Source organism: Enoplosus armatus, chromosome 15 (genome assembly GCF_043641665.1).
Source record: "Enoplosus armatus isolate fEnoArm2 chromosome 15, fEnoArm2.hap1, whole genome shotgun sequence".
In the NCBI taxonomy this organism is placed as follows: Eukaryota; Metazoa; Chordata; class Actinopteri; order Centrarchiformes; family Enoplosidae; genus Enoplosus; species Enoplosus armatus.
This window is the reverse complement of record NC_092194.1, coordinates 17,403,158-17,417,861: the sequence shown is the minus strand read 5'-3', so window position 1 is coordinate 17,417,861 and position 14,704 is coordinate 17,403,158. Positions and strand designations below refer to the sequence as shown.

Genomic DNA, 14,704 nt, shown 5'->3' with positions numbered 1-14,704 from the left:
TTTGTCCTTTATTTCTCACTCCATAACACTGAACCAAGTTAAAGTACTGAACTATAAAGTACTGTAATTATCTTAAAATCAAGCTAGCTAGTTAAAACATCTACCACCAGATGGCAACCACTCCTCACCGTGGCTGTTTACATAAACAACAGGCTGCTGTTCACTGTGAATGGGTTTTAACCAAAATGGCTGACTTTCTCTGCCTAAACGTTCCTGATGAACGTTTTCTTTTCTGTGACCATCTTCAGGAGCATCTTCCCTGGACTAATCACAAAATCAGAGGATGTTGTTATAGTTCTGCACATCTGAAACATGTTCTTTAAAACTGAGGTCTGTGTACGTTGGTGGAATACTTGTTTTGTCCAGCAGATGTCAGTGGTACAACAGTACTTTCTGTAACATGCAGTTCACGAACTTTCCGAAGGTAGATGATCGTCCCAACAACGTTATTCTATTAGCATCAGTTTACCTTAACGAAGCCTAACTAACAAGGTTATTCAGGAATCAGGAGGACCTGGTAATTAAAAAATAATGATTTGGTTGTGTTTGCACATTATTCACTGGTGTTAGTGTAATGAATCAAAGCAAAAAGAAAACTCTGGAGACCATTTACGTTCAGTTCACTTCAACTTCAAGCTCGTCACCCAGATCATCAGATACATGCACAATACATAGGAGACAATCAAAGGCTATAAGCTTACAAACTATATGTGGAGTTGGTACTTACATCATTACTTTACGTTTTTCTAACTAACTTTTTTGACAATGATGCCCTGAAACTAATATTATAAGCCAGGACAAATCCCAGAAAGTGAATTACGTTTACATCAAACTAGTTTTCATTCATTTTGACACTTTCTATTTCTAAGTATTTAAAAAACTTTGCTAGGTTTTCCTTTAAAGGACTCCTTTTTTTTGTTGAAAGTTCCAGTTTAAATGTAGTTATGTCTTTTCAGTCAAATGGTTCTGATTTGAGCAGCATGTTTACTATCAATAAACTGTGTTGCATGAGTTTCAGATGTAGAATTGCCTGTTCACCAGTCAGGAAGTGAGCATGTGACGAGGCGAACTCTTAACTCAGCCTTGTGCACACTTGTCACTGCTTATCAGAGGTTCTGATCTGCTACACTGAGGCACAGAAACACCGGGAAACAACTCATTGTGAATGTGCCGAGAATGTTTTCTGAATTAAGGATTGTAAATCTGCTGAACTTCAGGACAAAGGTCTATTTTGTGCTTCAAGTATTTGCCAGATTCTGATTAATACAAAATTATAAATACACTAATAAATTATATATTGTTAGATTAAACCACCCAGCAGTATAAAAAGTAGCTGAAATTAGCTCCACCTTTACCAGCTAATCACTCATCACTAATTATAATCCATTAATATGAATTTTTCTGATATTCTCTATTCTGCATAATGAGGACTTTTACGTTTGGTACTTTAAAATGTATTTTGATGCTAATAGTAATATAATTTTACTAAATGCAGGACTTTTAATTATAACAGAGTATTTTTACACTGTGGTATTACTACTTTTACTTCTGAATACTTTAAAAGAAGCCTGTATATTCTACAGTGCGTGTCACCAAAATTCCTGCTGCTTCCCTATTTCAGACTGTCCTAAAACATTACTTACCTTTCTAGGTAAAGCTGATTTTAAAGTATACAAAAAGAAATATATATACCAACTTATTTATCTCACTGGTGTTACTTTAAGAATTAAAGTAATTAAATGTTTCATCTCTGATTTTAACATGATTATCACAGTAACACAGCACGTTTAATCAAATTTGTAATGCTTTTTGCTGGAACAAATTACAAACATGCCAATATTATGATGTAAAGTCTGTGGTACATGTACAGTTATTGAAATGTTTTGATTTTGTTCTCAAACACATTGTGTACAACTGCAAAAACAGACAAGAACCAAAAACTACAGTATCAAAAGTCTGCTGACCTCTCTGTGTTTTCTATTCCAACTTTAAGTGCAAAGCAAGACATTTTGGTGAAGCATAAAAAAAGGACTCATCAGTCAGATTTGAATTTCAGCCGCTGCTCTTATGTTTGAAACTACCAGGTACAAAAAAACAGGACATGCACAAACAGGCCTCAGGAGTTAGGTTGCTGTAATCGGTGGAGAAAACATCAGCTGTTTCCAGTTATCCAAAGTTGTGACTCTAATTAATTCATCTTATTGGCTTCAGACTGAGGTTCACATAACAGCACCAGTGTCTACAAACATCTAATCAAATTAACATGAATGTCTGTCATGGGTTCAGTGATGTTTCTCTGCTCTAAGATTTCCCAAGGTCTCACTTTGTTCAACTTAGGTGACACATCAGTCTTGTTTTAGGTAAACCTGTGAGGTAAATAAGGAAGTCACTGCTGGTATACTGCAGTACAGTATAGTACTACTGGACTGGCTGTGGTCAGTGGTGGAGGAAGTATTTAGATCCTTTACTTAAGTAAAAGTACTAATATCGCACTGTCAAAATACTCTGTCCTGGAAAATGTTACTTTAGTAAAAGTATGTATGTTTGTATAGTATAATCAGGAAAATGTACTTAAAGTGTTAAAAGTAAAAGTACTCAATGAAAAAAAACATAGTTATACTATTATATACTATGTCATTAGATTATTATTAGTGATGCATTAATGTAAAAGCAGGATTTCACTGCTCTAGTTTGTTGAGGTGGAGCTCATTTTTAACTATTTTAAAACTAATTATAATTTTCATTATGTTCTTGATTAATAGTTTGGTTTGTGAAAATTCGAAAAAAAAATAGTGAGAAATGTCGTCACGGTTACCCAGAGACCAAAGTGACATCTTCACCATGTTTGTTTTGTTTAAACGATGGTCCAAACCTCAAAAGTATTATAAAATACATTTAAATTATTAAAATAATTAAAAGGAAAAGCAGCAAATGCTAGAAGCGAACTAAAGAGATACTCAAGTAAGTACCTCAAATGTGTACTTAAGTACAGTACTTGAGTATACGTACTTAGTTACGTTCCACCACTGGCTGTAGTGAGGTTGGCACACTCAGGCTGGTATAGCTTTGCCCCACTAACATTGTTTTTTCCCCCTCTAGGCAGTAAAATGGACAATATTAATGAACTGGAAATTACAACAGGAACAGAATTAAAGAGTTTAAATAGACTTATTTGCTCTCCAACAAAATGATGTAAATTAACTTTGGACACAGTACACATAAGGACATGCAGGCAGGTGACAAACTGAAAGAAAAACCTGCATAAATAAAGAGTGTAAAAACATGACAATGAGTTAAAAAATGATGCGAATCACCATCATCATCATCATCATATGGTGGCCCAGAACAGAAAGGAATAGTTATACGTTTTGACAAATACTCTTGTCTTCTTTCTGAGAGTTAGACGATGGATCTGGTAAATATAACGGTACGCCAGCAGTTAGCTTAGCTTAGCATAAAGACTTGAAACAGGAGGAAACAGCTCGCTTTCAATACATTTTCATCAAAAGGAGTGCCTATAATATGGTTTACATTTCCATAATTAATTTAGTAATAAATATTAATTAACATTCATGAAAGTATGTGTATAAAACACTGGAATCACTGTAGTTTTAAGAACCACTGAACAACCGCGCTGTGTTCCTCCAAAGTCTTTGGACAGAACACTTGATGAGCAAATAAACGGTAGATTAATAAATAGAGATATGAATAGTGTATCCCTCTATTGTCTGAAGCCCACTTTTATTTAAAGGTCAAGCTTTTCCAGCAGCTTTGCTTTGTCAAGTTAAAAAGTCTCTGAGTTTAGACAGCAACCTGTGAGACTGCTTTATGTGTTGCCCTGACCTGCTCATGATATTCTGCCCACATGTCTCAGTTTAATCTCCAAATTACAAATGATTAAATTTGAGTTACATTTGACCAGTCAGTTGATTTCCATTTTCAAGACAACTTGTTGACTGATAATTGACATTTCATATTGTTATGATATAATTTTACAGCAATTACATAGTTTCATAGACTAATCAGAAAATATACCTTGTATACTGTAAGTCCCTTAAGATTAAAACATCAGTCACTTCAGTATGACTTACAGCAGGAGTATCGTACACATGATACCTCCTGATGCATCAAGCTTGCTTTCTGGTGCTTGAAATCAAATCAACTACCTTTGCCAACTAGTCACAACACATGTGTCCTACAATAACCACAAATAAGATATTGCAGTCCACAGATTAATACATCATGGTACTTTTCAAAGGGTTTGAATATTACAGTGTATATACTTTTGACTTTTATATAACAGCACTTTACTTAAAAATAGTTCCCACATTTTATATAGAGAAATGTCTATACCACTTTCTTATAAAGCACCCTTTATAAAGAGCCCATAAGTTGTAATTAATGGTTATATTAATGGTTAATAAATTGTTTAAGACTGTTTTATAGATCATTAATAAACAAATATTGGCAGGTGCTTATCCTTCTAATAAGCCATCAAGTCTGCAATTATAAATGTTAATGAGACATTAATTAAGGGTTTCACCCATCAAGCCTGTAGTTTTAAGAGTTAATAAGTTCTCTAGTTCTCTGTAGTAAAAACTTGATTAATTGTATTTTGCACTGTATTTGCTCACCTCCATGTGCTCGTGTGTTGTTTCAAAATCAACCACTGAAAATCACACTCTTCTTCTTCTGTTATGTGTGATAAAGATGTACATCAGTGCTACAGCACCGTCCAAACAAACTGGACAACTGATGTCCCAGCAGCAGTTACATAAACACATTAATCCAAAGGTTATTCCCGTGAGACTGACGGACCATGATCCGGAAACATCATCAGCATCCAGTTTTCACGGTCATGATCTGACGTGGCAGACCTCATAATGAAATTTGCTCGCTCATTTGTCAGACTAAATGTGCAGCTCCAACTTCCCCCTAACAAGATCAAGTTCAAGCTATACAATGACCTGAGGGTTTAGATACTGACGTGCAAAAAAAGGAGAATGTCATGTTTCTTCATAATGCAGGGTTGTTTTTAACTTTTAATCACATAAACTGAAAGTTATGGATGTAATTGTCTTAGTGCAGCCAGTGTAGCACAACTGCTTAGACATTTCTCCAATTTTTTATGGAAAATGAATTAATTAAATGAAGTCTCTTCTTAAAACAAATGGTCAAAAAGAATAAAATCCACTTGTGCAAACTACCACACAGCAAGAGAGGGGTTTTGCAATCCAGCCTTTAAGTCTGTTTGCATCAACCTCACAAGAAGTCATCTGATGCAGCTGCATTCTGTTTCCCATGAAAATACCTTTTTAAACCTACTTAGTGTTTCACAGCGCTGTAACTGAACGTGTACAGCGGTGCAGGTCCACGCTTGTTGCTCGGACTTCAGTCACCTCAGGACAGGCTGTGTTTCCTCTGCAGGCTTTTTTTTTTTTTTTGATGCAGCGAGAGGCGTGCCGGGCCGGGCCGGACCAGGCTCGGCTCATAGGCTTCATGTGATCCTGCAGGGAGGCGTTTGGCTATGAAAAATACTTTTTCAACCTCCGGGCTGCAGCATTTGAGAGCTGACCGTGTCTCTCGCCCTCTCACGGAGCTACCGGTTTGCTTTTGTCTGTGCACTCTCGGGGTATTTCCATCACTTGTGCGGCTCCGGATTCCGGATAGTGACGCGCTGCAGTTCCGATAATGGGAGACGCTCAGTCTGCGCAACGGGAGGGCAAGAAGGATGCAGCTGCTGAGGAGAAGAGCGGAAAGGTGGATGATGCTCAGACTGAGCAGAATATTGAAGACAAGGTATCTTATTTCCCACAGATCCAGACTGTTGACATATTGCAGATAACTCCTATCACGTTCACAGAGAAACTTATTTATAATGTTTTCTCCTCCTCATCCAGGCGTTAAGGATTTACATTATTTGATATAAAGCCTCTTACGTTTCCAAAACCAGTCAGTGGTTGTTGTGTGCAATAAAAATGCTGAGGCTGGATTTTGTTGCTGTTGTCACGACAGTGCAGGTGCTGCATGCCAACACATCCAGTAAGCCAAAGATAAAAACAAAGTCCTTGACTTATTTCAATGAATGGCATTGAGCACACCAAGCTCAATTTATTCAGGCGCACAATTAAGGCATTACTACCAATTTCTTCCTTGTTATGAATTGCAAAAGCCTCCCTGGTTACTGACTTTTGCTTTGATAGTTTAAGCTTAAAAACATAGTCAATAGGAGCTGTTAGTGCCCTTCTGAAGACCCTGTTTTCACTGTTTCATTGATGTAGATGAGAAAGGAAACAGCATGGAGGAATAATGACCTTTCATTCTTCGAGGAACCTAAGTAAAGCCCAGGGGAGAGATGGAATTTCCCCTTTGCTGCACTCAGCAGAAGGAAACATCGATTATTTGTGTACATGATCATGCAGAGCAAGAAGTCAGACAGCACTGTACTGAGAATGAAAATAGCTCTTAATGTCTTATGATCGATAATCATGATATCGTGTTGATTTAATGGCACCTTTGACCTTTGTGTTTTGGGTGATTACATGATTTGGATGGATTAAGGGGCTAACTACGCCACTATTGCAAGAAATCCTTTCATTTTGAACAAAGTCTAATGTCTTAAGTTTTCAAGTAATATTTTCCCCAATGACACTTTCTCACCAAGTTACAGTCATGTTTCAATTTAGAGTGTATGTTATTCCTATCTCTACATTTAGAGGAGCAAAAGGTTGGTTCTTGGGAACATGCAGATGACCAATATCGAGGCCTATACCTGATTCCTCAAAAATATTACATACAAAGAGTATGCATCACTGCCCTATGTGTACCATGAAGTGGCAAAACGAGAAAAAAACCATGGCTGGAAATGAATCCAACGATGTCTTGAAAGGTATTAGCAGGCCCCTTACGATCCTAACAGCTATTTGTGTAGTCGTTTATTTACTTTGTTACTCCACACTAGTTGAAGGACAGACATGTGTTTCTTGTTCCCTTTCCCCTGTTCAGACTTTCCCCAACTAATCTGGCTCACGGATTTGAGGTTGGGACAATTAAGGTCGTTTAACTGAAAGCAACAACCAACAGTGACTGGATTGTTTGTATACAAAATAGGACTTTGGAGCTTCTGTTAATCAAGATTGAAATTCTTTGTTTGCTTTCATGGTACAGGGGATGAGAATATGAGTAAATGGTTGTAGCAATACATTTGTAATAATTGAAAAGTACTTGTGAAATTACCATTACTAACTAGGAAATGTTTAAAATTTACTGCTACAAGATGGAAAATGGTTATATTGTCTATGATTGGAGCTCCAATACTATCTAATCTTTGCCACATGAGCAAAGGTACATTCTATGTTTTGTGCTTTGTTTCAGCCTTTCAAAAACAATGGGCAGATCTCTGAGATCAATGGAAAGGCAGACAGCTCTATAGCAGACGTTAATGGTCACTGTGAGGATGAGATCACTGCAGAGGGTGGGTATTTATAATTTGCGTATTACTGCTTATTGACAGACAATGTCAGCATACTGTAATTTCAACAGACTCATGACTTGTTGGATTTCAGCTGATAGAGTTTCATCTCTGTCATCAGTCTTTTACAGTTCTTGCAATCCAAGAGTTTAATATTTCATTTATTTCCTGGTTTAGCTATCCTGTCATCAGACAAAGAGGTTTCAGAAACAGAAAAGCCACTTAAAGAAGATGAAACACCATTAGAAAATGTTGAAATTAATGAAAAGGAATCACCTACTGAAGCTGATCCTATTGAAGATACACCCTTGGAAATGACTGAAATGGATGCAAAGCAGAATGACATCAATGACAGTTTTAGGACATTTTTCAGTAACATTGGTTTGAAATTGACTGTAAAGAGGGGCTCAGGTGAAATACCAACAGATGTGCCTGATGAGAGCAACAAGGACGAACCAAACAGACCAGAAGACATCGAGGATACCACAAAGGAAACCAAAAGTGAAAATGCCGAACAGAATACTGACGCGAACATAGCGCAGGAGACTTATGATAATGACTCAACAACATGTCCTACTCTGACAGACATTACGTCTGAGGACATTCTAGAAAATGCAGAGGAGAAAACAACAGAAACCAAAGAGGAAGCTGAATCTGACAATGCAGATGCAGCAACAATTTCACTTGTAGGAGAAGATGCACACCAGGATGCCACACCTGAAGAAGAGCCACATTCCACATCTCCATCTATTCCTGAAGAAGAGGTGGCTGTATCTTCAATTAAAAGATTTTTTACAACTGGAATCTTTTCTGGACTAAGGAAGAAAAAGAAACCTGCAGAAGATAAGACAACTGAGAAAGAACTTGTAGACATGGGGGAAAAGGAAGTCGTAGAGACGACAGAACCAACTGCACAAGACCAACTACACAATAAAGAGGAGATTAGTCAAGGTGTTGAGACAGCTGCAGTTGAGACAGAACACAAAGAAAATGAGCTTAAAGAGGAGATCCTGTCTGCAGCATCAGCTCAGACAACGGATGAAGGGAAATCACCTACCACAGATCCATCAACCATTACCGTCGCTGAGCCTGAAATTCTGAGTTCTCAAGAGAAGGACAAAGTTCAAGCAAGCCCTCTGAAAAGGCTTCTGTCAGGGTCCAGTTTAAAGAAACTCTCAAAAAAGCAAAGAAGCAGGAAATCAAGTGATGCAAAGCTGTCTGACTCTGGAGAGCATGTTTCAGAGCAACTCCTGTCATCTACTGAGCCAGCTGAGAATCAGAAAGAAGAAGGTCCTGCACAACCCTCTGCAGAGGCAGCAGGAGAGGAAGATGGTGCATGGGCTTCTTTCAAAAAACTTGTGACTCCTAAAAAGCGCATGAAGAGATCCTCTTTGAGCAATGAAGAGACACAAATCCCAGGTTCAGTAGAAGAACCAAAACCAAGTGAAGGAGAGCAAATATCAGATCACAGCACAGAAGAAGGCAAAAAAAGAAAAGACTCATCTGTTTCATGGGAAGCCGTTCTGTGTGGATCTGGAAGGAGAAGAAGCCGAAAAACGTCAGACTCTGAGGACGAAACACCTCAAATTGATAATGATAACAAGCAAGACGGTGGATCTAAACATGGTGCAGAATCGTTCCAAGAAAGTTCTAATGAAAATGAGAATGGCATTTTAGCTTCTTCCTCCAAACAAGCAGGAAGTCTTTCAGAGGATGATGGAGGGTCAACATGGAAATCATTGAAAAGACTTGTCACCCCGAAAAGGAAAGCCAAGGATGAGGATGAAAGCAAAGACAATGTACAATCTGATAGTGAAGTTACTCAAGATGAGTCTTCCTTTTCAATAAAGAAACTCCTACCAGGACGGAAAAAGAGAAAGTCTGCCGAAAAGCAAGACCAAGTATCTTCAGATGAGGCTGATAAGGATGTAGCTTCAGGTGATGAAGACTCTGACACACCAGCTGTGGTTCCATTGTCTGAGTTTGATACAGTTGAGACAGAGGTTCACATACATATAGAGGCAGATGTGGAAAGTAATTTACCCGAGGAAGCAGACCATGAACTCCAGCAAGACCTCCTTGATCAGATGGCTGAACCAGTCCTACCTTGTGACCTACCTTGTCCACAAACCGAAGCAAAGAAAGTCCAAGACAATGAAGATGCTCTAGAAAAACAGGTATCTACAACCGTTGCTACAAATGAAGAACCTGATGATCTTACAGAATCAATCAGTGATCATCAACAACTCAGTGACATTACAGAGGAGGGCATAATTACAGAGACCATGGCCACACCAGCTTCAGTGACTGAGGAGGCAGCTAGAGATGACACTATAGCAGACGACCTGATAGAGATCACATCTGAGGCCATTACTGCGCCAGAGCCTGCCTCGGACATTACCTTGGCAGATGAAACTGAGATGATCTCTGCAGTTTCCCAGTTATCTTCAGAGTCATCAAAAACATCCGGCAACACAACACCAGTCCCAGCAGAATATGAAGTCATGGAGACAGATGTGCTCCTGCATCAGGTTATTGAAACCATCTCCATAAGCCCAGAGGCAGTTCCAGTTTGTTCAGATGAGCTAAGCTCTGAAAGAATAGTTGGTTCCGTCTCGCATCAAATACTCAAAACATTTGTAAAAGAAGAGCCAACAATTCTGGAAATACACAGAAGATTAGATGCAAGTGCCATTAACACGGGTCTAAATGTTGAAGAACTGGATGCAATGAACGAACATGCAGCTACAGCCCAAACAGAGAGCATATCTGAAGTCAATGACTCTGTTTCTACAGAGATTGTATCTGAAGTTCCTACTGAGGAGTTTGATACTGCTGAAATTGGTGTAGATGAAGTACATGAGGTTACACATCCAGAAGAAGGTGAAAACGAATTAGAAGGTATTGACAAGAGCCATCATCTCGTGGAATGCCTATCGGAGGTAAATGTAGCTGTGTCTACAGGTGTATTAGCTGAAGGTGAAGAAATTGTCCCAGATAAAGGTTCTCTGGTTGAGGTACATTATGAAACAGAGCCCGCAAAAATTGACTCTCAAGAAGCAGATTCAGCTGCTACAGTAGCAGTTGAAACTAAGGATGGAGCAATTGATCACGAAGTACAAACTCTGACAAAAAAGGAAGGTCAGATCACGCACAATGATACTGATCAAATTCAAGGTGAGAATAAAGATCAACCACCAGTAGAGGCGGAGGAGTTGCAAGAATTAGCAGCTGCTCACGCTGCTACATTAGATTCAGAGGAGCGTAGTGTTCAATCGTTTGAAAAGGAAGTAACATCAGAGGACATACCAGCAGCCGAAACAGTTACATATGAACCCAAAGAGGAAACAGTGTCTCTAACTGGAGTCAGTGTTGTTTCAGAAAAGGAAGATGGACTAGAAACAGATGTTGCCAAAACTGATCATGTTCAGGTACCAGAAGCAGTAGAGGGTAGTGTTCAATCACCAGAAGAGGAAGTAAAATCAGACAACTTTCCACCAGCAGAAACAGTCACAGATGAACCAAAGCAGACAGCAGAGCATCTCACTGAAGTCAGTGTTGAGCCAGAAAACAAAGAACTACCCGTGAATGCTGTCAAAACTGAACATGTTCAAGAACCAGAATTATTAGAAGCTGTTCAAGCAACTGCATTATATTCAGAAGATGGCAGTGTTATATCAGAGGCAGACACAGTTCCAGAGGCAGACACAGTTACAGATGGACCCCAAGAGGAGACAATACCTCTCATTGAAGTCAATCTTGAGCCAGTGGATGCTTCCAACACTGAACATGTTCAAGAACCAGAAGTATTACAAGCTGTACAATCAGCCAGATTGGATTTAGAGGCTGGTAGACTTATATCACTTGAAATGGAAGTGATATCAGAGGATATTCCAGCAGTGGAAACAGTTACAGATGAACCCAAACAGGAAATTGAAGTGAGGGTTGAGCCAGAAGAAAAACTACCAGTGGAAGCTGCAAAAACTGAACATGTTCAAGAACCACAAGTATTAGAAGCTGTTCAAGCACCCACATTAGATTCAGAAGATGGTAGTTTTCAATCACTTGAAAAAGAGGTAATATCAGAGGGCATTCCCGAGGCAGACACAGCTACAGATGAACCCAGAGAGGAGACAATACCTCTCATTGACGTCAATCTTGAGCAAGTGGATGCTTCCAAAACTGAACATGTTCAAGAACCAGAAGTATTAGAAGCTGTTCAAGCACCAACATTAGATTCAGAAGATGGCAGTGTTCAATCACTTGAAAATAAGGTAATATCAGGCAGCGTTCCTGAGGCAGACACAGCTACAGATGAACACAGAGAGGAGACAATACCTCTCATTAAAGTCCATGTTGAGCCAGTGGCTGCTTCCATAACTGAACATGTTCAAGAACCAGAAGTATTACAAGCTGTACAATCAGCCACATTAGATTTAGAGACTGGTAGCCTTCCATCACTTGAAAAGGAAGTAATATCAGAGGATATTCCAGCAGTTGAAACCATTACAGAAGAACTCGAACAGGAAATTGAAGTGAGGGTTGGGCCAGAAGAAAAACTACAAGTGGAATCGGCAAAAACTGAACATGTTCAAGAACCAGAAGTATTACCATCTAATGTAAAAGATATTGTACCTGATACAAAAATTGAGGAAGGGGCATCAATGTATGTGCACGTAGTCACAGAAAGTATTGAGGGAGACAGTGGTCAGGAACTTGAAAAGCAAATATTGTTAGAAGACGTTTCCAAACCAAATGCTGACAATGTCACTACTTTTGTTACAGATGACACTGAGAGTGAAGTTGTGGCACAACTGGATCAGGCTTTAGAGATAACAGGGGATCGGAAAACTGAGAGTATCCCACAAGGTGTTGAGCAGGACGACTGCATCCCTGAAATTGTAGACAAGTTACAAACATTAACAGCAGTTCATGTATCCTCTATAAATGAGGAGGCAAGTAATGTTCAGGTTCTAGAAAAGACTGTAATTTCTGAAGAAACCCCAGCACCTTGTGTAGACAATGCTGCAGTTACAGATGAACCCAAACATGAAGTGCATCTCAGTGCAGTGAAAGTCAGTGTTGAGGGAGAAAAAGAAAGTGAACTTCCAAGCACTGAGATAACGACTGCTGCAGTTAAGCATGCCGTAGTCGCATGTAATCTCAAAGAGGTCTCAGTTGCAATACCTGATGTTTTGATAGAGAACACATCAGACATTACTGAACCCTTAATAGACAAAGTGGCAAATGAGGTAGTGTTCAAGGAGCAAGTCGAGACTGCCACACCATTACTGAAAGATGATTTGACTGAGACAGCGGAGGAAGGCAGTGTGGTTGTGACAATGCATGTGCCATCAATAAAGTTTGTGGACAATCACAGAATTCAAGTGCAGGTGGTTGATGTCAATATAAAATCAGCTGAGACAATTGTGGACTCAGTGCTAGAGGTAGGTGTAACAGAAGCCAAAGAAGTGAGAGATGTTTGTCTTGAAACAGTTCATAAGGTAGACAATCTCTCTGCAACTCCAGAGATTGAAGAGGAAATAGTTGATGAGGAAAACAAGGTGACCATTCAAGAAGTTACTCAACTTGTAAAGGAGAACTTACCAGAGACAGTACCTGAATCAGTGGTTGTCATCTTGGAGCAAGAAATTATAGAACAGTCAGATACTGTGACAGAAGTGAGTGAGTTGGTTGAAAGTGAATCGAATGAAGTGAAGGATCAAAAAGCGACGGAGGATAGTATTGAAACATTCAATGAAAGACAAAATGAAGCACCTGCTCTCATCGGTGATGACTCTGTGTCCGAGGATCTCGTGCAAACACGTGAAATTTCAGGAAGTTTAGATGTTTCTATCCATGATCACAAGGAAGATTTGGTGGAAACCAAACAGGAAAAATCAGAAGCGACTGTCACAGCAGAGGAGGTCAAATCATCATCAGAGGAATTAGATGTGAAACAACAAGCACAGATTCCACAAATTGCCCAAAGTCTGATTGAAACACCTACCAACACTGGATTAGCAGTCCCCCAAAACACTGGAATAATCTCATCAATAGGTAATGTGGAGTCCCCTTCAAGTCTTTCTTTAGAATTCAAACTTAACATACAGTTTGGGCAAGCAAAGGCACCAGCTTCCCCACCACCAACAACAGAGAGAATTGAACCTGTGAAACAGACAGACGTGTCTGAGGTCGGAGTACAGGCAGTAGAGGAAGTAGACCCCATAAAGCTAATAAATCCAACACAAAGAGCTGAGAGCCAGAAAAACACAGAGCTAACAGAGGTCGCTGTTCAGGCAACAGAAATGACAGAACCAGCAGCAAACTTAGATTCAACAGAAAGAGCCGTGATCATGACTCAGCCTGTGCTGCTGGATACCAGAATACAAGCGATCGAAACAGTACAACCAGTAGAACAAATCAAATCGACAGAGAGAGTAACCTCCAGTGTCCAGGCAATGGAAACAATACAACCAGTAAGGCCAACAGAGAAAAGACAAGTGTTCCTCAGTCAGCCAGTACTCTCTGTAGATCGTAACCAAGAAGCAAAAGCAGAAGAGCCTGTTAAACAAAAAGAGGAAGACAATGACCAGGATGTGTGGATGGATGCTGAAGAAGTAATTTATACTCAAAAGGAAACAGAGGTGTCCCTTCTTGAGGTGGTGAAATCTCTAGAACCTCTGACAGAAAGTAACCAAGAGGAAAAGGCAGGTCTTGAACATGAGGTTGAAATGGCTTCTGATTCCAAGACTGAGGAAGAAGGAAGTCAACAGGAAATGCAGAAAACAGGAAGAATGTGTGAAATTGAGAGTGAAGGTGAAGATTTTGGCATCGCACTTGAGCATCCTGAAACTGCAACTGCGAGCATCACCACAATGGAGTGGGATTAATTTAAGTGTCACTAACTGGTAAGCCTCTTCCTATACTTCACCAAAATAATGCATCATATTCATTGACATCCAAATTAACCAATATCATGCTACATTTCTTTCTTTCAAGGTTGGACAATCAAAAAGGAAGTCACTCAAGTGTATAAGAAGTTTTCAAAAGCCATTAAAGAGTAGGACTGACTGCGATTGAGGAAACTACAGGAAACAGCATTTTGCTGCTTTTATTTCAAATTATGTTCAACAAAATCATATATATATATATATATATATATACATATATATATATATATATAATACTGCAATTTCTATCACTTATCATGTCAGGTCTTTTCAATTATAA

General features: G+C 39.1%; 1 protein-coding gene across 1 annotated transcript; it reads left to right on the top strand.

Moving 5' to 3' along the window:
- The first annotated feature begins 11,340 nt into the window (after window positions 1-11,340).
- On the top strand, window positions 11,341-14,364 carry LOC139297934 (fap1 adhesin-like). Its single transcript, XM_070920744.1, has 2 exons — window positions 11,341-12,807; window positions 12,895-14,364. Exons 1-2 carry the CDS (start codon window positions 11,341-11,343, stop codon window positions 14,362-14,364), a joined length of 2,937 nt encoding a protein of 978 aa, XP_070776845.1.
- Window positions 14,365-14,704: the final 340 nt, after the last annotated feature.